This window comes from Bos grunniens, chromosome 9 (assembly GCF_055505025.1).
Source record: "Bos grunniens cultivar Pamir isolate PY7600 chromosome 9, Bosgru_T2T1.0, whole genome shotgun sequence".
In the NCBI taxonomy this organism is placed as follows: domain Eukaryota; kingdom Metazoa; phylum Chordata; class Mammalia; order Artiodactyla; family Bovidae; genus Bos; species Bos grunniens.
This window is the reverse complement of record NC_141173.1, coordinates 36,242,401-36,266,642: the sequence shown is the minus strand read 5'-3', so window position 1 is coordinate 36,266,642 and position 24,242 is coordinate 36,242,401. Positions and strand designations below refer to the sequence as shown.

At 36.9% G+C, this 24,242-nt stretch overlaps 1 protein-coding gene across 6 annotated transcripts in view; it reads left to right on the top strand.

Moving 5' to 3' along the window:
• The window catches only part of LOC147365801 (uncharacterized), an 856,584-nt gene that overhangs the window by 730,764 nt on the left and 101,578 nt on the right, over window positions 1-24,242 (top strand). The window contains exon 4 of one of the 6 annotated variants that reach the window (XM_086317218.1): window positions 1,116-1,665. The exons of the other annotated variants lie outside the window; for them this stretch is intronic. Coding sequence (XP_086173344.1) covers window positions 1,116-1,135 — 20 coding nt within the window. The 3' untranslated portion in view covers window positions 1,136-1,665. Of the gene's footprint in view, window positions 1-1,115; window positions 1,666-24,242 lie in introns of those variants that run through there. 6 annotated transcript variants of the gene reach the window in all.

Sequence of the window (24,242 nt, the reverse complement as noted above, 5' to 3'; positions counted from 1 at the left end):
CCTAGCTTCAAAGTAGGAATCTTGAGTTGAAGGGTGATGATCTTAGTGTCTTCTACTCTGGACCTGAGCTGTAATAGTAACCAGAGTGACATTCAAAACCCTAGCTTCAATTTTAATTTCTAGAAACAGTGATGGTTTGGTTTTAGATTACAAAGTATATGTGTATGGAGTCTCAGAAGAGTTTATTTGGCTCATAGTTAGCCACACAAACCCAGACACAGTCACTGAACTCATAAATATGCTTTTGTGGCATCATGGACATACAGTTGCAGAATTACCTTCCTTAAGAGAAAAGAGGGCTTCCCTGGTGGCTCATACGGTAAAGAATCTGCCTGCAATGCATGAGATCCAACTTTGATCCCTGGGTTGGGAAGATCCCCTGAAGAAGGGAATGGCAACCCACTCCAGTATTCTTGCCTGGAGAATTCCATGGAGAAAGGAGCCTGGCGGGCTACAGTCCATGGGGTCACAAAAAACTGGACACGACTGAGCGACTAACACACACTTTAGCAGCAAAGATGTGTTTACTTGTTGCTGTCACAGAAACTGGTATTATAAAAACAGGTGTAAAAGAGGCTTTTTATCCTTTTGGAAATCTTACTGTGCTCATTTGTTTCTGCAATTGAGAAATCTATGCAATAAACACAAAAACTGTGAAAATCATTGCTGTTTTGGCTAGATAATAACAACCATTATTATTACTAGTCCTGCCATCACAGTCACCACAAAGACAGTTTAATTTATGCCAGGCATTGTGTTAGATAATTTAAATCTGTGGTATCATTTTATCCATCCAACAAACCAAAGGGTAAGCATTGCCTTCAGATTACATCTAAAGAAACTGATGTTACAGTTGGCACATCTGTCAGCCCCTACAGAAGGAACTATATACAGAGTGGCGGGCAGGGTTAGGGGACTCAGTATGGATGGTTAAACATCAGGCAGGCACACAGGGAGAGAATGGTATTATCTGAACCCCATGAACACCAGAACCAGAGAAAATGCATTAACCACACTAACATGAGTTGTGAGTGAGAGAACATAGCCACTACCAGAATGGCTGGCAAGGAGCAGGGTAAACAAATGCCCACCCTTTTACTTCTTTTCTTTTTCAGGCTCCATCTCATGCCTCTGAGTGGGCAAACCCAACTGGCAGCCCAAGAGCAAGGCAGCCTGGTGCTGAACCCTTAGAGCTCAGGCTCAAGGAGCACAGAGAAGGGCAGAAAGGGGGCAAACAGAAAAGATCACCAAAGATGGTTCCACACCGTGGGACTTAGTAGCAGAGATAGAGCTCAACTGAAGCTTTTTCTTCCTCCAAAAACTACACGCTTACCCTCCATATATAATTAAAGGCTCATGAGAGATTTAGACTGGACAATGATCTAGAAAGAAATCAGAGAAAACAAGAGAAGGGAAAAACCAGAACTATTCATAAACGTTCCTTCTGCTTTCTCATCCTAAGAAGTGGAGACATTTATTGTGTTTAAAACTCCTTTCTCTGAAAAAACTGCAAAGAAGACAACCACAATGATGATGATTAGAAAGACAGATGGCATTTAGGTAGATAGACGGCATTCTGGCATTTAGAATTTTTTAAACAGAACCACTATGCGTTACCTAATGCAGATTACATTTGGATTTCTTAAATTAAAAAAAAAAAAAGAAAAGAAAACATCTCAGCTACATGTGCCTTGCAGGAAAGTGCTGTTGAATCACACTTGCTGAGTAAAACAGCTGATATAATATGGCCCCTGTGGACCCTGAGGAAAGAGTGTGAGGCATGGGGAAATCAGTGTGAACTGCCCAGGATGTTTGAAAGCTAAATGCTTAGCTTTTATATATAAATTGATCATAGAGTGCTTTTATTATATCACTGGATTTGTTTGTTTTTATTTATAAATTTCTACTTATTCATGTTTTACTAGATAAAAACCACACAGCAATACCCTTTTATTCTGACTTCTTCATACATATTATTTTTAAAATTTCAATTTTGTTAGTCCTGATGGAGTAAGTTCTTTATAAATAAAGCAATTTTTTTTCTCAGTTAGTATTTATGGACCACCTACTGTGGCTCAGTCATCATTCAAGTCACTAGGAGTCCTGTAGTAAATAAATCAATCATAAATTCCTGTTCTCATTCTAATGGGTGGGCAAACAATAATGAGGTACATAAATAAGTAGTATATTGTATTGTGATAAATGATAAGGGACGAAATCAAACAGACCAAATAGAGAAGAGGGATTAAAAGTGCCAGGGGTAAAATATTTTCATTCCCTTTAAATATTTGGGGGGAAGTAAAGTAAATAGTAATTTCATAAAACTGTGATCAACATATTATAACATGTACTTTTATGTATTATCAAGTGAAAAATCACCTTTCTTAATCTGTCCTTCATTTTATCAGAAATTTGAGTCTGAAGACTTTATAAACTTAAAGCAATATATTCATTTTACTCCTGAGAAAAAAAATTTTTTTAGATTAATCTCTCTGAATATTCTTTCATGCCACTGTGTTGTATCAGTTAGCAGCTAGTCTAACTTTTTAAAAACTAGGATAGTATTATAAATAACAACAAGTATTTCACTTTAGAGTATCTTGTTTTTCAAGATTAGAGATTTAAAATTTTATTTTACAAATCAATGCGTTTATTGTACTTATTCTGTCTCTTTTTTTATGGTGGAGCACAATTGCTAAATATATCAGAGACAGAAGAATAAATAGGTAGTTAATTAAATTTTAGAACAATAATTTAATTTTGGATTTATACAAATGATTTTAGGAAAAATACAGGTTAAGAGTATTCTGCTTCCCCAAATTATTTGCAGACCCATTTCACATGTGTAAAGATGCTTAGTTTACTGATTTTTAGATTTATTTTCTCTCAAGATATTGTAAAACCAATGTCCATGTTGGATCTTGAACTGGAGTGGTTTTAGACAGTGATCCCTCTGATTAATAACATATATTATTCAATAAAAATGTAGGAAGCACCAAAGCAATATTAGACAATAGTGTAATATATAAGAGCAAATAATTCATCTGTTGAAAGAGTGTTTGAGTCTGTGTTTGAATCTAACCTCTGATACTTAACAGCTGAGTGATTGGGTAGGCAAAGTAATTTTTCAAGTCTATTTTATCAATATAAAATGGGAGTAAGGGTACCTGGTCATAGTGCTGTTGTTAGGATTAAATGAGATAATGCATATAAATTACTAAACCTAAGTTTTGGTTTACATTGTCTACCAAGTGTTGACTCTTATTATGATGATCTGAACTGGTGAGGAAAGTAATATTTTGCTAATACTCTTCATAATATTCCTAGGAAAGAAAGTGAACTTTTGAAATCAGCCTTTTCAGCACAAATATAAACTGTGTCAACCGTATTTAGAATTATAGGCAAAAAAGCAGACATGTGAGAAATGCAGTTCTCAAGGGATTTATGTGAAATTGCAGGACATCTATATTAAATAATCTCAGCACCTCTCTTCTTGGAGAAAAAATGTAAATCTCATAGGAAAGCAAACTCTTCTTTCTTTGCCAGTGCTCAAAAAGAATCACATCCAAGTAAAAATGCAAAGTACAGTAGTTATATGCAATTAAGTTTCAAGAATAAGAGAATTAAATGATTCATCTGGGTGTAGTAAAATCTCTGTGCCTCACATGGTACACTTAAATAAAATCAATAACAGCCAGCAAACTAGTGCATAGATAGCAAAGGAAAATCAACATCTAAGAGAGATCTACAGAAGACACTGAATCAGTCAGTCCAGTTCAATCACTCAGTCGTGTCTGACTCTTTGTGACTCCACGGACTGCAGCACACCAGGCTTCCCTGTCCATCACCAACTCCTGGAGCTTACTAAAACTCATGTCCTTCGAGTTGGTGATGCCATCCAACCATCTCATCCTCTGTCATTCCCTTCTCCTCCTGCCTTCAATCTTTCTCAGCATCAGAGTCTTTTCCAATGAGTCAGTTCTTCACATCAGGCGGCCAAAGTATTGGAGCTTCAGCTTCAACATCAGTCCTTCCAGTGAATATTCAGGACTGATCTCCTTTAGGATGGACTGGTTGGATCTCCTTGCAGTCCCAGGGACTCTCAAGATTTTTCTCCACCACCACAGTTCAAAAGCATCAATTCTTTGGTGCTCAGCTTTCTATATAGTCCAACTCTCACATCCGTACATGACTAATGGAAAAACCATAGCCTTGACTAGATGGACATTTGTTGGCAAAGTAATGCCTTTGCTTTTTAATACACTGTGTAGGTTGGTCATAGCTTTTGTTCCAAGGAGCAAGTGTCTTTTAATTTCATGGTAACACTTGGCATAGGGACAGGGCCCAAGAAGGCAGCAACAGGGCATCAGCCATTGTATAGGAAGCAAGGCTGCGGCATCTGACTGTGAGTATGTCCACAGGAGAACAGAGGGGAGGCGCTGGCTCTGTTGTGGTCATCAGCTGAGCATCTCCAGTATGGCCTGCAGAGTGGAAGTTCATTTGCTGGCAGACGCTAGGTCTGGAGGCCTAATGATGACAGGTTCCAAGAGGACACTGGATAACACTGTCCTAATGGCATGTTTAGAAGGCAGTGGATTTCATAGTAGTTTTACTTTTTTCTCTTTTATATAGGGTACTTTTATATAGGATCCTTCAGATGCATTTTACTCTTCCATTTTTCTTATATCAGAGCCTCATCTAAATTCCAGACACATGGAAATTGATTCCTATAGGAGGGCAGCTTAATATAAAAAATTCTGGGTTCTCATATACAAATACATTTTAGACACTAAAGTATTTAACTGGCAGGGAATTTGAGAATGTTTGTTTGAAACATTTATGGATTGAAATGTTTAGTAATACGTCTTGCCTGATGTCCTCAGCTTGATGAGATCATTCAGAAGGCATGGCCATTATTTTAAATAAATTTTCAGTCTTAGGACACAATGATATGACAGGTGTCTGGCAGCCTTAACTTTGAATATGACCTCCACCACTTTTTAACTTTGGAGTCATGAACCCATTTCTTTACCTCTTCCAATCTCACAATTTTTCTTTTTTCCCTGTACAAATAGTGTGATTTTTCTCATTAAATGTGATAGAATACTTAAAATCTTTATTGATTGTCTAACACAATTAGTAAACTGTATTATTTTCACTAAAAACAGTAAACTGTTTTTAGGATCTGAAGCAACAACAAAAAAATACAAGAGAATACAGTTGTATCAAATTACATGATTTGCATTTAGGTATTCAAAAAAAAAAAAAAAAGTAATACATGAATAGTGTGCCTGTGGGGCACACACCTCATGCCTGTGATGTTAACTCACTGTAATTTAATGTGTTGAAAAGACCACCTAAGGGATATTTTACTCCAGCTAATACCTGTATGGTTTCCCTGGTGGCTCAGTGGTAAAGAACCCGCTTCCCAATGAAGGAGATGAGGGTTCAGTCCCTAGGTCGTGGAGATCCCCTGGAGAAGGAAATTGCAGTACACTCCAGTATTCTTGCCTGGAAAATCTCATGGACAGAGGAGCCTGGAGGGCTACAGTCTATGGGGTCGCAAAAGAGTCAGACATGACCTAACGACTTAGTAATACACCTGTATAATTTTCTTTCCTTCAGATTCCTTGGTTTCTACAATGAGTTGAAAAACACAAAAATCAAGCTTGTAGTCTCTTAATATCCTAAGAGAGAAGTGAGATATTCAGCACATCTCATTCTCTATCTTTTCCAAGTCTCGACTCATAGTGAGAATAGTATCTGCTGCATACACACATTTTCCCATGAACTAGCACATCCTCAAGGGTATGAGAAAATTTTCAGAGATATGCAGGCATCTGCTGTGCTGCTTTTTGTTTCTCTCTCCCCCTCCTTTTCTGGCATTTCCAATCTCACTCTTTGGGCTCCCCTTCTCTCACTCTCCTTTTGGCATATTTGTCTAAGGTTTGTGTCTAGACTCTAGTTAACCTTGGCATCCCATTCAGGATTTGAGTTCTTGGTGCCTTTCATCCTTACCTAGCAGCTGCCTGGCTGTGGCTGCCTTCCCAACCCCACCTCGCCAAAGAAGAATCAGACAGTAAGGTTGTAAGAGGTGAATTTAGTATTACTATTGCACAAGGAATTTGTTTTTGGCTGCAACTTAAATCTTGAAAAAGGCTCTAATTCCCAGATTTCATTTAAAACTTTTAGCTGCTCCTATAATCACAATAACTGATACACTACAGATATTTTCATTAAAGTTTCAATAATTTTGGTGTCCTATATAAAAGGACTTTTATGGCACAAGGTTGCTACTCAGGGGAGAAAAAGTTTCTGTGATGATTAATTTGAGGAAATGAAATAATATTTAACTAGCAGTAAGAATTCTGCTTTGGAGTTAGAGAATGGCTTGGGGGAATCCAACTGACAAATCTAATGTACAATATATGTTTTTTTTACAAGTTACTCTACTTCTCAAGGTATCAAGGTCCTCTTGTTTGATGAACATTCTATAAATACATAGACAATAAATTCTCTCAGACTGTTCACAGATCAAAAAATAAATTCTGTACAGAAAAGCAAATAGGAGATGGTTTAATTTGTGGGAAATTTAGTATTCACTTTATGCTAAAAGTGAAATACAATGAGTGCATCAGAAAAAGTGCAATTTGAAATTTAGCTGTTAGTAATTACTGTTGTTTATTATAGCCTCTTTTTACTGTAGGTATTGAGAAACAGAAATAAAGACCTTCCCAATTAGTGTGATATTTTTGGTTCCTGCTGCTGCTGCTAAGTCGCTTCAGTCTTGTCCGACTCTGTGCAACCCCATAGATGGCAGCCCACCAGGCTCCCCCGTCCCTGGGATTCTTAAGGCAAGAACACTGGAGTGGGTTGCCATTTCCTTCTCCAATGCATGAAAGTGAAAAGTGAAAGTGAAGTCACTCAGTCGTGTCGGACTCTCAGCAACCCATGAACTGCAGCCCACCAGCCTCCTCCGTCCATGGGATTCTCCAGGCAAGAGTACTGGAGTGGGGTGCCATAGGGAAGCACAGTTGAGGAAATACTTGTCCTGTAATATAGTTGAATTGTATAGAAGCAGTGTGTACTGTTTTACTAGGCTGTCAGATATTAATATTTACCTGGCTTCTCCACTAGACAAATAACTGTTATAAAAATTCCAGAGTTGAATTTTCAATGTTTTCACAATCCCTTTTTCCTCCTGGCTCTATCTCCAGCCTATGTAAGATGCTTTATCAAAACAAAGAAACAAGTAAGTAACGAAAGAGAGTAACTAAAACCACTAGAAATTGATCAGTCATTAAATCCTGTTGAGTACAAGTTTGAGAAAAAACATAAACATGTGTTTTTACCATCCTCATCATTCAAGAAGCAATATAATATGATGACTATGAATTCAGGCTTTGGAAACAGATTTCTAGGGTTGGAACTCCAGTTTTGTCATGTCCTAGCTCTGTGATCTAAAGCAAGTTAGGTATTCCACGCTCTCAGTTTCCTCATTTATAAAATAGGTAAAACTATTGAACATACCTCAGAGGGTTGATATGGGATTAAGTTTAAATTTTTAGAATAGTTTTGATACTCTAAATTGACACTTTCTGTTTAAATTGTGCTTAATAATCTGGAAAGACATTCTATAATTATAAATGGAGACCAAATATATATATATATATATATATTCTCCTCCTGCCCTCAATCTTTCCCAGCATCAGGGTCTTTTCCAATGAGTTGGTTCTTCACATCAGGTGGCCAAAGTACTGGAATTTCAGCTTCAGCATCAGTCCTTCCAATGAATATTCAGGACTGATTTCCTTTAAGATTGACTGGTTGGATCTGCTAGCAGTCCAAATACATATATATATATATATATATATATATATATATGGTCTCCATTTATAATTATAGAATATATATGCATATATATATAATGACCTCTGTCCTGATATTTCACCAGGAACAAACACATATATATTAATATTTTAGCTACAGCTGATTTAGATTGACTTGTGAAAGCTGCTTGTTAAATTCTTAGAAATGTGAGTCAATTGATATAACATTAGTAACTATTGGCCATGGTGAATTTCATACCACAAAAATCAGAAATTGGCCAGTAAATGCTACAGATCATCCCCTTCCCCAGAGAACTCGTTGTTAAATATTCCCATACATCACTAGCTATTTTAACGTTTTATAATTCTTTCTTTCACTGAATATTTGCTGAGTATCTGCTGTGTTCTATGTGCTGCGATGCATGGCTAACAAGAAAGCCATGTATACTGGCTAATGATAGCAGACAGTCCTTTGCTATTTTAAACAAATTTATTACAGTAGCATCCAAAAGTAAGCAATTTTTTAAATTTCAGTTTTGTATAATATTTTACTTTTTCTCATGACTTATAAGAACAAGTCATTAAGGTATGGTCCAAAAGAATAAAAACCTGATATTGGAACTCCCATAGAATTTGTGGCTTATTTACCACAAATGGCCAGCCTAAGAAGGCTGCCTGACACATGTCAGGTAAATAATAAATATTAATTTCATAAAAGAAATTGACACAGCATCTTTTTTTCCTCTGCAAAACCTGGAGGGTCTGAGTTGATTTAGAAGTACCTGTCACAGGTCTAGTATGACTGAGTGATTATGCTTTATGTTAATTAAATGTTTCTGTTTCTCTGCATACTACCAAACCTTGATTAAAAAGTTACCTGCATAACACCTAAAGTATATTCTCTAAATTTAGAAATCAGTAGTATATTACATTACTTCAATGTAAACTGTTTAACAACAGTATAATGGTCAACATATGCTGTTGTTAGAACTTGACCTGAAAAAAATCCTCGAAAAATATTATTAGGTAGGTAGATTATGGTCCCTTTGTTACTCAGTTCAGTTCACTCACTCAGTTGTGTCTGATTCTTTGTGACCCCATGGACTGCAGCACGCCAGGCTTACCTGTCCATCACCAACTCCCGGAGCCTATTCAAATTCATGTGTATCACGTCGGTGATGCCATCCAGCCATCTCATCCTCTGTCATCCCCTTCTCCTCCTGCCCTCAATCTTTCCCAGCATCAGGGTCTTTTCCAATGAGTTGGTTCTTCACATCAGGTGGCCAAAGTACTGGAATTTCAGCTTCAGCATCAGTCCTTCCAATGAATATTCAGGACTGATTTCCTTTAAGATTGACTGGTTGGACCTGCTAGCAGTCCAAGAGTTTCCAGAGTCATCTCCAACACCATAGTTCAAAAACATCAATTCTTCGATGCTCAGCTTTTTTTATAGTCCAACTCTCACATCCATACATGACTACTGGAAAAACCACATTTTTGACTAAACAGACCTCTTTGCTGGTTACTAATGAAGGAATAAAAACAAAATGAGCCTAACTTATTCTAAAATACACTTCTTGGGATGGTGTTAAGATATGGAATTGGACAGTTATGTGTGCAACTAGGGGCTTCCCAGGTAGCACCAGGCAGGTACAGAACCTGCCTGCCAGTGCAGGAGATGCAGGAGACGTGGGTTTGATCCCTGAATCAGAAAGATCCCCTGGAGGAGGGCACAGCAACCCACTCCACTATAGATGGAAAAGTCCATGGACAGAGGAGCTGAGCTACAGTTCATATGGTCGCAGAGTCAGACATGACTGAAGCAACTTAGCACAGTACAGTAAAGCACAGGTATGCAACTAATGTAATTTTCATTATATTACTGCAGCTTGATTTATTTCGTATTTATTTACATGTTTTTCTTTCATAGTAGGGATTTCCCTGGTGGCTCAGGGGTTAAAGCATCTGCCTCCAATGTGGGAGACCCAGGTTCGATCCCTGGGTCGGGAAGATCCCCTGGAGAAGGAAATGGTAACCCACTCCAGTATTCTTGCCTGGAGAATCCCATGGACGGAGAAGCCTGGTAGGCTACAGTCCATGGGGTCGCAAAGACTCGGACACGACTGAGCGACTTCACTTTCACTTTCAGTAGGGATTTTACTCTACTTAAAGCAAATTAATTCCTGTAAGCAGACCACTTGCATGAGTTAGTATTTTCTGTTCACAGCAAATAATAAAATAGTACCTGTCCCTTACCCAAGGATTTTATAAGTAACCCAGTTTTGTCTGAACTGCATCAACTGTTCAGAGATGACTTAGAGGAAAAGTGACTCAGATTGTTGGGAAGTCAAACAGAACATATTCACAACTGTCCCTTGTGTTGAAAGCTGCTAAAAGTCAGCTGACTGGTCAGTGACATTGTCAGTTAATCTTATGCTATAAATTACAAGGTAAATTTATGCTGTAAATTACATTGTTCTTTTGTCTCGAAGATAGATTATAAGGAAGGGAATGATGTTATAAAACATGTTATTCATCTACCCAAACCCTTAATGATTTTGCTAGTTTCTAGAGTAGGGTGCATTTATTTTTTGTTTGTTTTAAACCCATGACCATTTAATTTGTATTTTAAATTGTGTTTTACAAATTTAATGATGACTTATTCAAGGAGTACTATTACCACCGCTACTCCTAATGTTGCTAACAATAGCTAAGTCACATTCCTTTTATTCTCCCTGATGGAATGATTTTTCCTTAAATGTCACTTTTCTAAATTCTGCCCATTCTCTTCAAAGCCCTTATTGTGTGATACCCTATCCAGGGGCCCTCCCTTCCTCAGGTGGAAGGGAACATCCCTCCCTCCCCACCCTAGGGCTCCTATGGTGTTCCACCTCAGGTAGAGATAGCCCTTTCCCCTGTCTGCTACTGTTGATAAGTGTTTGCAAAAATATGTCCCTCATTAACGTCAACATTTGGAAGTAGGGACCATGATGTACTGTGTTTTTCTCTCCCAAAGCAGAATTCAGTAAAGCCAAAGGAACATTTTCAAACAATTAGAGCTGACCAGCAGTGAAAAGGCTATATTTTTTCACCCAAATTATTTCAGAAAGGAAAAGATTGTTGTCTGAAAGTGCCATTTTAGAAAGAATGACTCCAGATGATCTCTGAGTTCCCTTACAACTTCAATATCATGTGGCCATTTGACCTTTAGAGAGTCAAGATGAGGAAAGCAACTTTAATGAACTAGTTTAAATTATCCTTTAAAACTATGCATGTTATTTACATAAAACTGGAGCAAGGGTTAAGATGAAGGAAGTTTAGGAACTAATCCATAGAGGATCAATAAACAAGTAGACATAAAGTTGAAAGAGTATTTAAAAAAGAAAAAAGACCAATTCCATGCTTCTTTGCTGTTGACAGCAAACGTGTTATTTTTTATTTTACCAAGATGTTTTTTAGTACTGAGCAGATGTAGTCCAAAATATCATAAAAAGGATACAGTAACTGAACACTAATATATATGAATAAGTAGAAGTAGAAACATTCCATTTTGGGTGTTGTGGGTTTTTTCTTTAATTTTAATAATTTCAAAATGAAAATATGTTCATTTGTAACATCTAATAAACTCAGATAAAGATAACAGATCAGTGGTTACCAGAAGTGGTTACCACCAGTGAAGGTGATCAAAAAATACAAACTTTCAGTTAAAAGATAAATACATCTCGAGGCTATAATATACAGCATAGTAACTATAGTTAGTAATACTGTATAGTATATTTGTAAGTTCCTAAGAGTAGATCTTAAAAGCTCTTGTCACACACACACACACACACCAACTGTAACTATATGTGCTGATGGATATTAACTGGACTTACTGAGGTGATCATTTCAAAATGTATATAAACACTGAATCATTGTTGTATACCTAAAACTAATAAAATCTTATATGCTGATTATATCTCAACAAAAGAACTCACGAATCAGGAAGAACTGATCTCTGAAGACATCATTAGGAAAGCATTAAAATACATTTCATAACATTCAAAATGGGTTTAATATATATTTAATAAGCTTACGTAAATACTAAATATGTTTAATTACTAGGTTAATGATTATTTTAACTTTTGGAAAAAAACTATTCAAAGTGCACAAGTTACAGAACAATGTTTTCAAGATATTCAGAATCACCTCTCACTCCACATCTGAGGACACTGAAGCTCATAATACTTGCCCTCCAATTTTCACATGATGAGTTTACTTCCACACTAAATTTTGATCTTATCAAGTGAGGGAAGGGTGGGTATTTATATTTATATTTCATTACCTAAAAAAAAATATCTCTGAGGTTGTTGCTGTTGTCAGTTTTGAGGGATTAATAAGATAAAAAACAAGTCCATTGTAATCATAAAAATATGTTAATGAATCACTTTTGTAAGTTAATATTATACACATGATGTGTATGTAAGACATACGTGTAAAGTCACTTCAGTCATGTCTAACTCTTTGTGATCTCATGGACTGTAGCCTTCCAGGCTCCTCTGCCCATGGGGTTCTCCAGCCAAGAATACTGGAGTGGGTTGCCATGCCTTCCTCCAGGGGATCTTCCCAACCCAAGAATTGATCCCGCATCTCTTTATGTCACATGCATTGGCAGTCTCATTCTTAACCACTACCTGGGAAGCCTGTATGTAAGATAGTGGACTAAAAATATTATTTTACAAATAAACAACAACTGCTTTACATAAAACATCTTAACCTTTGGAAAAGCAAAAAAATATTGATATTCACCCAGATGAGCATTTTGTATATGCTATATTCTCCCTATATTCACATTATTTTACTTATGCATATTTATTGTATTAAAACAAGGAAATAATTGCACCTACATAATTTCAATAGTTTGAAACTATCAAAAATCTAACAATCAGGAAGTCTAAATAACTTGGATTTCATGGTAAATGCACTAAAAGAAGTGAATCTCCCACATTTCATCCATAAGAACTTTAGTGCTTATTAGTCTACATTGACAGCTTTGAAATGAATTTAATAATTTTGACCTATAGTTATTATGAAAACCCTTAATACTATGAAATTTTGCTTTATAAATTTTCATGAAAGTCAAAAGATTTTGTCTCATAGGAAAGAAAGAGTTCCACTGCAGAACGATGATGACATATAAAGGTCCAAAGCAAATTATGTTAAAAGCAAACTGTGAAATCCATTCAAAAGACTAATATTAGTATAACAACTGTAAATGTGAACTTCCTGGCTTGTATTTTACAAAGAACATTAGTCTATCATTTACAGAGGTCAGTATGATCTTTATAACAGACTGGTGTGCAAGATGACTAGATAATCTTACCCGCCTTCAATCTAAAAGGGTAGATTCCTGTTAAAAGAAAGCAAACCCTGCTAGTAATTCATACTCTAAGAATTTTATAATCTAAAAACAAGTGGCATACCATTTTTTTTTGCTGGATTCCCAAGAGAATACTGCCTTGCAATATATTGGGTGCAATTATATTTATCATGGCCCTTTCTGTCTACATGCCCCAGTGTCTGCTTTTCCTCCCTATGAAGAGTTGTTCATTACTTTCATGGAACAGCATTACCTTTGCTGAATAGTAGACCCAGGTCTGTGAGTAAACTACTTATGTGTGATTTCTTGCTTAAGGTTTATGTTTCTTTTTGGGTCCTATACTCATCCATTCCCATCATCTCCTTCATATTATTGTTATTTGTTATTGTTGTTCAGTTGCTCAGTTGTGTCTGACTCTTTGCAACCCCATGGACTGCAGGATGCTGAGCTTCCCTGTCCTTCACCATCCCCTGGAGTGTGCTCAAATTCATGTCCATTGAGTCAGTGATGCCATCCAACCATCTCATCCTCTGTTGCCCCCTTCTCCTCCTGCCTTCAATCTTTTGCAGCATCAGAGTCTTTTCCAATGACTCGGCTCTGCGCATCAGGTGGCCAGAGCATTGGAGCTTCAGCTTCAGCATCAGTCTTTCAAGTGAATATTCAGGGTTGATTTCCTTTAGGATTGACTGGTTTGATCTCCTTGCTGTCCAAGGACTCACAAGAGTTTTATCCATCACCACAGTTTGAAAGCATCAATTCTTTAGTGTTCAGCCTTCTTTATGGTCCAACTCTCACATCTGTACCTGAATACTGAAAACAAACATAGCTTTGTCTATACGGACCTTTGTTGGCAAGGTGATATCTCTGCTTTTTAATATATTATCTAGGTTTGTCATAGCTTTTCTTCAAAGGAACAAGCATCTTTTAATTTCATGGTTGCAGTCACCATCTACAGTGCTTTGGGAGCCTGAGAAAATAAAGTCTGTCATTGTTTCCATGTTTTTCCCCCATCTATTTGCCATGAAATTATGGGACTGGATGCCATGATCTTAGTTTTTAGGATATTGAGTTTTAAGCCAGTTTTTTCACTCTCCTCTTTAGTTCCTGTTCACTTTCTGCCATTAGAGTGGTGTCATCTGCATATTTGAGGTTATTGATATTTCTCCCAGCAATCTTGATTCCTGCTTGTGCTTCATCCAGGCTGGCATTTCACATGTATCTTTTAAAAAGAAAGACTAAAAAGAAACATCTTATAAATCAGCTTTTTAAAAAATTTTATTTTATTTTTAAACTTTACAATATTGTATTAGTTTTGCCAAATATCGAAATGAATCCGCCACAGGTATACATGTGTTCCCCATCCTGAACCTTCCTCCCTCATCCCTCCCCATATCATCCCTCTGGGTCGTCCCAGTGCACCAGCCCCAAACATCCAGTATTGTGCATCGAACCTGGACTGGTGACTCATTTCATACATGATATTATACATGTTTCAATGCCATTCTCCCAAATCTTCCCACCCTCTCCCTCTCCAACAGAGTCCATAAGACTGTTCTATACATCTGTGTCTCTTTTGCTGTCTCGTACACAGGGTTATTGTTACCATCTTTCTAAATTCCATATATATGCATTAGTATACTGTATTGGTGTTTTTCTTTCTGGCTTACTTCACTCTGTATAATAGGCTCCAGTTTCATCCACCTCATTAGAACTGATTCAAATGTATTCTTTTTAATGGCTGAGTAATACTCCATTGTGTATATGTACCACAGATTGCTTATCCATTCATCTGCTGATGGACATCTAGGTTGCTTCCATGTCCTGGCTATTATAAACAGTGCTGTGATGAACATTGGGGTACACGTGTCTCTTTCCCTTCTGGTTTCCTCAGTGTGTATGCACAGCAGTGGGATTGCTGGATCATAAGGCAGTTCTATTTCCAGTTTTTTTTTTTTTTTATTTCCAGTTTTTTAAGGAATCTCCACACTGTTCTCCATAGTGGCTGTACTAGTTTGCATTCCCACCAACAGTGTAAGAGGGTTCCCTTTTCTCCACACCCTCTCCAGCATTTATTGCTTGTAGACTTTTGGATCGCAGCCATTCTGACCGGCATGAAATGGTACCTCATTGTGGTTTTGATTTGCATTTCTCTGATAATGAGTGATGTTGAGCATCTTTTCATGTGTTTGTTAGCCATCTGTATGTCTTCTTTGGAGAAATGTCTATTTAGTTCTTTGGCCCATTTTTTGATTGGGGTGTTTATTTTTCTGGAATTGAGCTGTAGGAGTTGCTTGTATATTTTTGAGATTAGTTGTTTGTCAGTTGCTTCATTTGCTATTATTTTCTCCCATTCTGAAGGCTGCCTTTTCACCTTGCTCATAGTTTTTTTTTGATGTGCAGAAGCTTTTAAGTTTAATTAGGTGCCATTTGTTTATTTTTGCTTTTATTTCCAATATTCTGGGAGGTGGGTCACAGAGGATCCTGCTGTGATGTATGTCGGAGAGTGTTTTGCCTATGTTCTCCTCTAGGAGTTTTATAGTTTCTGGTCTTACGTTGAGATCTTTAATCCATTTTGAGTTTATTTTTGTGTATGGTGTTAGACAGTGTTCTAGTTTCATTCTTTTACAGGTGGTTGACCACTTGTTAAAGAGATTGTCTTTAATCCATTGTATATTCTTGTCTCCTTTGTCAAAGATAAGGTGTCCATATGTGCGTGGATTTATCTCTGGGCTTTCTATTGTGTTCCATTGATCTATATTTCTGTCTTTGTGCCAGTACCATACTGTCTTGATAACTGTGGCTTTGTAGTAGAGCCTGAAGTCAGGTAGGTTGATTCCTCCAGTTCCATTCTTCTTTCTCAAGATAGCTTTGGCTATTCGAGGTTTTTTGTATTTCCATACAAATTGTGAAATTATTTGTTCTAGCTCTGTGAAGAATACCGTTGGTAGCTTGATAGGGATTGCATTGAATCTATAAATTGCTTTGGGTAGTATACTCATTTTCACTATATTGATTCTTCCGATCCATGAACATGGTATATTTCTCCATCTATTAGTGTCCTCTTTGATTTCTTTCACCAGTGTTTTATAGTTTTCTACATATAAGTCTTTAGTTTGTTTAGGTAGATATATTCCTAAGTATTTTATTCTTTCCGTTGCAATGGTGAATGGAATTGTTTCCTTAATTTCTCTTTCTATTTTCTCATTATTGGTGTATAGGAATGCAAGGGATTTCTGTGTGTTGTTTTTATATCCTGCAACTTTACTATAGTCATTGATTAGTTCTAGTAATTTTCTGGTGGAGTCTTTAGGGTTTTCTATGTAGAGGATCATGTCATCTGCAAACAGTGAGAGTTTTACTTCTTCTTTTCCAATTTGGATTCCTTTTATTTCTTTTTCTGCTCTGATTGCTGTGGCCAAAACTTCCAAAACTATGTTGAATAGTAATGGTGAAAGTGGGCACCCTTGTCTTGTTCCTGACTTTAGAGGAAATGCTTTCAATTTTTCACCATTGAGGACAATGTTTGCTGTGGGTTTGTCATATATAGCTTTTATTATATTAAGTCTACTACCCTCCACCTAATTGATAGGAATGGGGTAGTCTAGCTAAAACAAGCCAAGTTAAAAGGTGTGTGCATGTGTATTAAAAATTAGCTTGCCGATAAACATCCTAGGAAGATGTAAACCAATTTGACTGTTTTGAATTCTAATGACTAATGCTTTTATAAGTTTCAGTAAGAATCTAAGAAGTGACACTACACTAAACAGTATTCTGACATGGCCTACATTCAAATTCAAAAATAAAATTATCATATGTGGTACGATAAAGTTAACACTCCTGGGAGATTTGTACTATGACTAACTGTAACTAGTGACAAAGAAGAAGGTGATATTTTGGTTGCTGCCCAAAAAAGGTATACTAGTGAGAACAAACAAACAAACTCACAAAAATTACAGTATTATAGTTCAGTTCACAGCAGCCTTAACAATAAAATCATGCTTTCCTCCAGTTTACTTATTTCAATATTTGACATAACTTACATTGAAAATATTTCTACTGAAGCTATTCCCACTAGAGCTATTTTATCACATTGATCTCCTAATTTCTTTTTCTGACTGAATACTGATTGATGACAGGAAACCTGCCATTAAAATGGTTGGGGGGGGGAAATGCATGCATCATGGGAATTAGGTTAGGATATTGAGGAAGTAGCACTGCTTTTAGGGCAGAGCTTGTTATAGTGCAATCCATTCAAAAGCAGCCAGCCTGGAAATATCGTGTGCTTGTTTATGGATGATGCTATGTAGTTTTACTGATTCATAATGGAGCTACAGCCTTTTTATTCTGACAGTTTAAGCACATAAAAGAAAAATAAAACTGCTGTGTGAGGACCTCCCTTACAAACAGCTTCACATTAAGATTCTGATCTACAGATTCAACATTCAGAGCTACATCAGGTTCTTATGTCTGGAAAAGTAAAACTTTCCCTTGATGTAACAAAAGATATTACAAAGAAGAGGAAGCAAGTTAAACTTGGAAATAAAAGTATGGTGAGTTATCTGGCGCAGAGGTAAAGAATCCACCTGCCAAGGCAGGAGACACAAGTTCCATCTCTGGGTTAGGAAGATCCCTGGGAGTAGGAAATGAAAACCCACTCCAATATTCTTGCCTGGAAAATTCCATGGACATAGGAGGTGGTCTACAGTCCATGGGGGTCACAAAGAGCCAGACACAACTGAGCATGCACACAAGTTATTTTTAATAAAAATTAACATTCTATAAACTCTGCATAGTAATGTTATAGAATGCACAAATATATATTTTTTTAATTATTTGTTTTCTAATTGAAGGATAATTGCTTTATAGAACTTTGTTGTTTTTTGTCAAACCCCAACATGAATCAGCTATAGGTGTACATATATCCCCTCCACTTTGAACCTCCATCCCATCTCCCTCTCCATCCCACCCCTCTAGGTGGATACAGAGCCCCTGTTTGAGTTTCCTGAGCCATACGGCAAATTCCCATCAGCTATCTATTTTACATATGGTAATGTAAGTTTCCATGTTACTCTTTCCATACATCTCACCCTCTCCTCCCCTCTACCCATGTCCATGAGTCTATTCTCTATGTCTGTTTCTCCATTAGAAAGGAAAGTGAAGTCGCTCAGTCGTGTCCAACTCTTTGCGACCCCATGGACTGTAGCCTACCAGGCTACTCTGTCCATGGGATTTTCCAGGCAATAGTACTGGAGTGGATTGCCATTTCCTTCTCCAGGGGATCTTCCCAACACAGGGATCAAACCCAGGTCTCCCACATTGTAGACAGACGCTTTACCATCTGAGCCACCAGGGAAGTCTAAGTACGATTTTTCTAGATTCTGTATATATGCATTAGAATACAATATTTATCTTTCTCTCTGACTTACTTCACTCTGTGTAATAGGTTCAAGGTTCATCTACCTCATCTACCTCAAATGGATTCCTTTTTATGGCTGAGTAATATTCCATTGTTGGTATGTACTACTACTTTTTTATCCATTCACCTGTTGATGGACATCTAGGTTGCTTCCATGTTCTAGCCATTGTAAATAATGCTGCAATGAACAATGAGATACATGTGTCTTTTTCAATTTTGGTTTCCTCAGGGTATATGCCTAGGAGTGGGATTGCTGGGTACGGGAAATAGATGGGGAAACAGTGGAAACAGTGTCAGACTTTATTTTGTGGGGCCCAAAATCACTGCAGATGGTGATTGCAGCCATGAAATTAAAAGATGCTTACTCCGTGGAAGGAAAGTTATGACCAACCTAGATAGCATATTAAAAAGCAGAGATATTACTATGCCAAAAAAGGTCCATTTAGTCAAGGCTATGGTTTTTCCAGTGGTCATGTATGGTTGTAAGAGTTGGACTGTGAAGAAAGCTGAGTGCCAAAGAATTGATGCTTTTGAATTGTGGTGCTGGAGAAGACTCTTGAGAGTCCCTTGGACTGCAAGGAGATCCAACCAGTCCATCCTAAAGGAGATCAGTCCTGGGTGTTCATTGGAAGGACTGATGCTGAGACTGACTCCAACACTTTGGCCACCTCATGCGAAGAGTTGACTCATTGGAAAAGACCCTGATGCTGGGAGGGATTGGGGGCATGAGGAGAAAGGGATGACAGAGGATGTGATGGCTGAATGGCATCACCGACTCAATGGACATGAATTTGGGTGAACTCTGGGTGTTGGTGATGGACAGGGAGGCCTGGCGTACTGCAATTCATGGGGTCACAAAGAGTCAGACACGACTGAGCAACTAAACTGAACTGAACTGATGGTCATTTTATTCCTAGTTTTTGAAGAGTCTCCATACTATCTTCCATAGTGGCTGTATCAATTTACATTCCCACCAACAGTGCAAGAGTGTTCCCTTTTCTCCACACCCTCCAGCATTTATTGTTTATAGATTTTTTGATGATGGCCACTCTGACTGGTGTGAGGTGATATCTCATTACAGTTTTGATTTGCATTTCTCCAATGATGAGCAATGTTGAGCAGCTTTTCATGTGTTTGTTAGCCATCTGTATGTCTTCTTTGGAGAAATGTCTGTTTAAAACTTTTCCCCACTTTTTGTTTGGGTTGTTTGTTTTTCTGGTATTGAGTTGTATGAGCTGCCTGTATATTTTGGAAATTAATCCTTTGTCAGTTGTTTCATTTGCTGCTATTTTCTTCCATTCTGAGGTTTGTCTTTTCACCTTGCTTATAGTTTCCTTTGCTGTGCAGAAGCTGTCAGTTTAATTAGGTCCTGCTTGTTTACTTTTGTTTTTATTTCCATTACTCTAGGTGGTGGATCATAAACAATCTTCCTTTGATTTATGTCATTGAGTATTCTGCCTATGTTTTCCTCTAAGAGTTTTATAGTTTCTGGTCTTCCATTTAGGTCTTTAGTCCATTTCAAGTTTATCTTTGTGCATGGTGTTAGGAAGTGTTCTAATTTCATTCTTTTACATGTAGCTGTCCAGTCTTCCCAGCACCATTTATTGAAGAGTCTGTCTCTGTCCCATTATATATCTTTGCCTCCTTTGTCAAAGATAAGGTACCCATAGGTGCATGGGTTTATTTCTGGCCTTACAGAATGCACTAATATATCTATATCTGCAGAGTAAAAATCAAAATATGATCACCTATACATTGTTTCATATTTTCCACAAAAATGCCATCAGCACATTGATTAGAATGTACAAGATCCCCAAAGAGCATGAGTGCTTTTTGCATTGCAGCCTGTAAGCCCAACTTGTAATAAGAGACAAGTCACATTAATAGCTTTATCAAAAAGGGGGAAATAGCACTTAGAGATGCAAAACATCATTTTGAGGTTTTCCAGGTATCATAATGATAGTTTTTCTTACTACTGAATATTCATGACACCTCATAAAACTAATGATAAACATAAAAATTGATGTGAACGTTTGACTAATCTGCTCTTATTTGTTTGGAAGAGCTGTCGTAATTGCCTGGTTTGTAAATTAAACATCTGCTATGGGAATAAACAAAAACATAACTGAGCATATTCAAATAAATTGAATTCACTCTGGTTCCATAAATTTTATTATATGGGCTCATCAATTTTATTACACCTGAGCACAGCATTGCCACCAAAGTCAATGCATTCTTAGGTGTCGTATTTGTGAAAAAAAAAAAAAAAGTTTTCTGTATCTAATAAAGTGCACATATTACTTAGATTATTTTTAAAGGAGTGTTTCAATAGCAGAGCTCAGCTCAATTGATTGAAACCACTCACCATGTTCTTTGAACATGAGCTGGAGTTCCACTACTTGCTCCTTGAGAATTTCAGCAGACCATTCAAATCATCTCTGCATCACAGCAGCACATGTCAAACAAGATAACAATCATTTCGCTTTAGCGAAATTAATCTGTCTGATGCTTGGCATAGCCATATTTGTTAAATTTCTAAGCCATAAAGATGAAACATATTGCAGAACAACTAACCAGATCAAGGGCCACAATGAAAGAAACCAAGAAGCAGACTTGCTAAAATGTGGAAGTCATACCTTTGATGTAATTATATGTATTTTTTCTTCTGTATCTAATCCTTGATGCTGCAGAGTACTAAAGTAATTCACATTAATATTTCAATTTTCTATAGAGATTACCAAGGTAAACTAAGTATTTCAAGCAACAAACAGGTAAATAATGGATGGGAAAAGTAGTTTGCTGCTGCAGATAGTAAACTCAATATTAGGATGGCTACCGGTAAGAGAAAAAATGATATGTAAGACAAAATATGAAATGGCTTAAATATCTTTGACTTCTGATATTTGTAAGGCACATTTCATGTTATTCTGAGAAATAATGAAATTAAGAGATACAAATGACAACAAAAAGCATACTATAAAAGGATTCCACTTGAACTTTTGCATAATGATTATATAAACTTGCTGACATATGTAGATTCCATTTTCAAAAGAAATGCAAAATTTCTAATTAGCAGAGAAGCCCGCACATTTACTTTCCTTGATAACACAGACACTGACATAGAGGCCTGATACCTGTATCCCTGATAAACTGTGTCTCTCTGGCCCCTCATTTTCCCTTGAGAAAGAACCTATTCTATCAGAAACTCTGTAAGCTTAAGGAGGGCTGTGGAAGCCTGAGAGCTTGAGTGCCATGTGTCAGAGACTTCAGCTACTAAACATGTTTCACTGAGGACTTTCATTTCTAAGCTTCTCTTCTAAATTGAGAAAGACTTTTTTAGTCAAGCAGGTAACAACAGGATTCTAATCAAGTTTCCAGTCCAGTGATTCAGAGAGTGAACTACCCAATCATCTGAAACATAAGTATAAGGTGAAAGAGATATTCATCGAGATTTGCTCAGAAAAACAAAGACAAACTATGGGCTCTGGCAAGGACAGTATCTTATTAGATCAAAGTTGATTGGATAGTTAAGTGTCTCAGAACCTTTTAAAATCCTAACACATACAGCTAGAGAAAACATGCAAGAAATACCAACCCAACTTTCATACTGTTCAAGTGGCTTTGATTTAATAGAGACAATAACTTTGCAGAGGAAATACATCTTGTTCACTAGGTATGCTTTTAACAGTATACGAAATAGTTATTGTTTACTTTTGTGCTTCATGGTAGTGGTAACAATTAGGAATTAGTAGTTTCCATTATAACTGATGAAAAAAAAAATAAGCTTTCAGTTTCTTACAGTGTTTTTGGTAGGACTTCAGACTTTCAAACAGAGACTTAAGTCTCACTTCTATAAATATATTTTGAGAGGTAGGAAAAAAAATCATTGCCTCTCATTGCCACCAAAGAAAGATTATTTGATTTCAACCTTATAGCTAACAAACAACATATTGAAAAAGGTATTGTCTATTGTCTTTTTTGCACTACCTAGATTCATTTATTTTTTTAACTGCAGTCACTTGATAATACATTATTGGGTATTTTGGCAAACTCTTAAAACTTTGAAGTGAAAGCAAGTGAAGTCACTCAGTCGTGTCCAACTCTTTGCACCCCATGGACTGTAGCCTACCAGGCTCCTCCATCTAAGGAATTTTCCAGGCAAGAGTACTGGAGTAGGTTGCCATTTTCTTCTCCAGAGGATCTTCCCAACCCAGGGATTTAACCTGGGTCTCCCGTATTACAGGCAGATGCTTTACCATCTGAGCCACCAGGGAAGCTCTAAAACTTAAAACTTTAATGCATGCCAAAGTTTAGACTTATCTTTTTTGGGGGATTGAATATAGTTTAAAATATACTGCTTTATCTGTGTTTGGGTTGTTCAGTCACTCAGTCATGTCCGAAATTTTTTGTGACCCCATGGATTGCAGCATGCCAGACTTTCCTCTTCTTTACTGTCTCCCAGAGTTTCCTCAAACTCATGTCCATTGAGTCAGTGATGCCATCCAACCATATCATCCTCTATCTCCCTCTTTTCCATCTGTCTTTAATCTTTTCAAGCATCAAAGTCTTTTCCAATGAGTCAGTTGTTCACATCAAGTGCCAAAGTATTGGAGCTGCAGCATCAGTCCTTTGAAAGAGTATTCAGGATTGATTTCCTTAAGATTTACTGGTTTGCAAAAATCCTTAACAAAATTCTAGCAATCAGAATCCAACAATACATTAAAAAGATCATACACCATGACCAAGTGGGCTTTATCCCAGGGATGCAAGGATTCTTCAATATCCACAAATCAATCAATGTAATACACCACATCAACAAATTGAAAAATAAAAGCCATATGATTATCTCAATAGGTGCAGAGAAAGCCTTTGACAAAATTCAACATCAATTTATGATAAGAACTCTCCAGAAAGCAGGAATAGAAGGAACATACCTCAACATAATAAAAGCTGTATATGACAAACCCACAGCAAACATTATCCTCAATGGTGAAAAATTGAAAGCATTTCCTCTAAAGTCAGGAACAAGACAAGGGTGCCCACTTTCACCATTACTATTCAACATAGTTTTGGAAGTTTTGGCCACAGCAATCAGAGCAGAAAAAGAAATAAAAGGAATCCAAATTGGAAAAGAAGAAGTAAAACTCTCACTGTTTGCAGATGACATGATCCTCTACATAGAAAACCCTAAAGACTCCACCAGAAAATTACTAGAGCTAATCAATGATTATAGTCAAGTTGCAGGATATAACATCAACACACAGAAATCCCTTGCATTCCTATACACTAATAATGAGAAAACAGAAAGAGAAATTAAGGAAAGAAGTCCATTCACCATTGCAACGGAAAGAATAAAATACTTAGGAATATATCTACCTAAACAAACTAAAGACTTATATGTAGAAAACTATAAAACACTGGTGAAAGAAATCAAAGAGGACACTAATAGATGGAGAAATATACCATGTTCATGGATCGGAAGAATCAATATAGTGAAAATGAGTATACTACCCAAAGCAATCTATAGATTCAGTGCAATCCCTATCAAGCTATCAATGGTATTTTTCACAGAGCTAGAACAAATAATTTCACAATTTGTATGGAAATACAAAAAACCTCGAATAGCCAAAGCTATCTT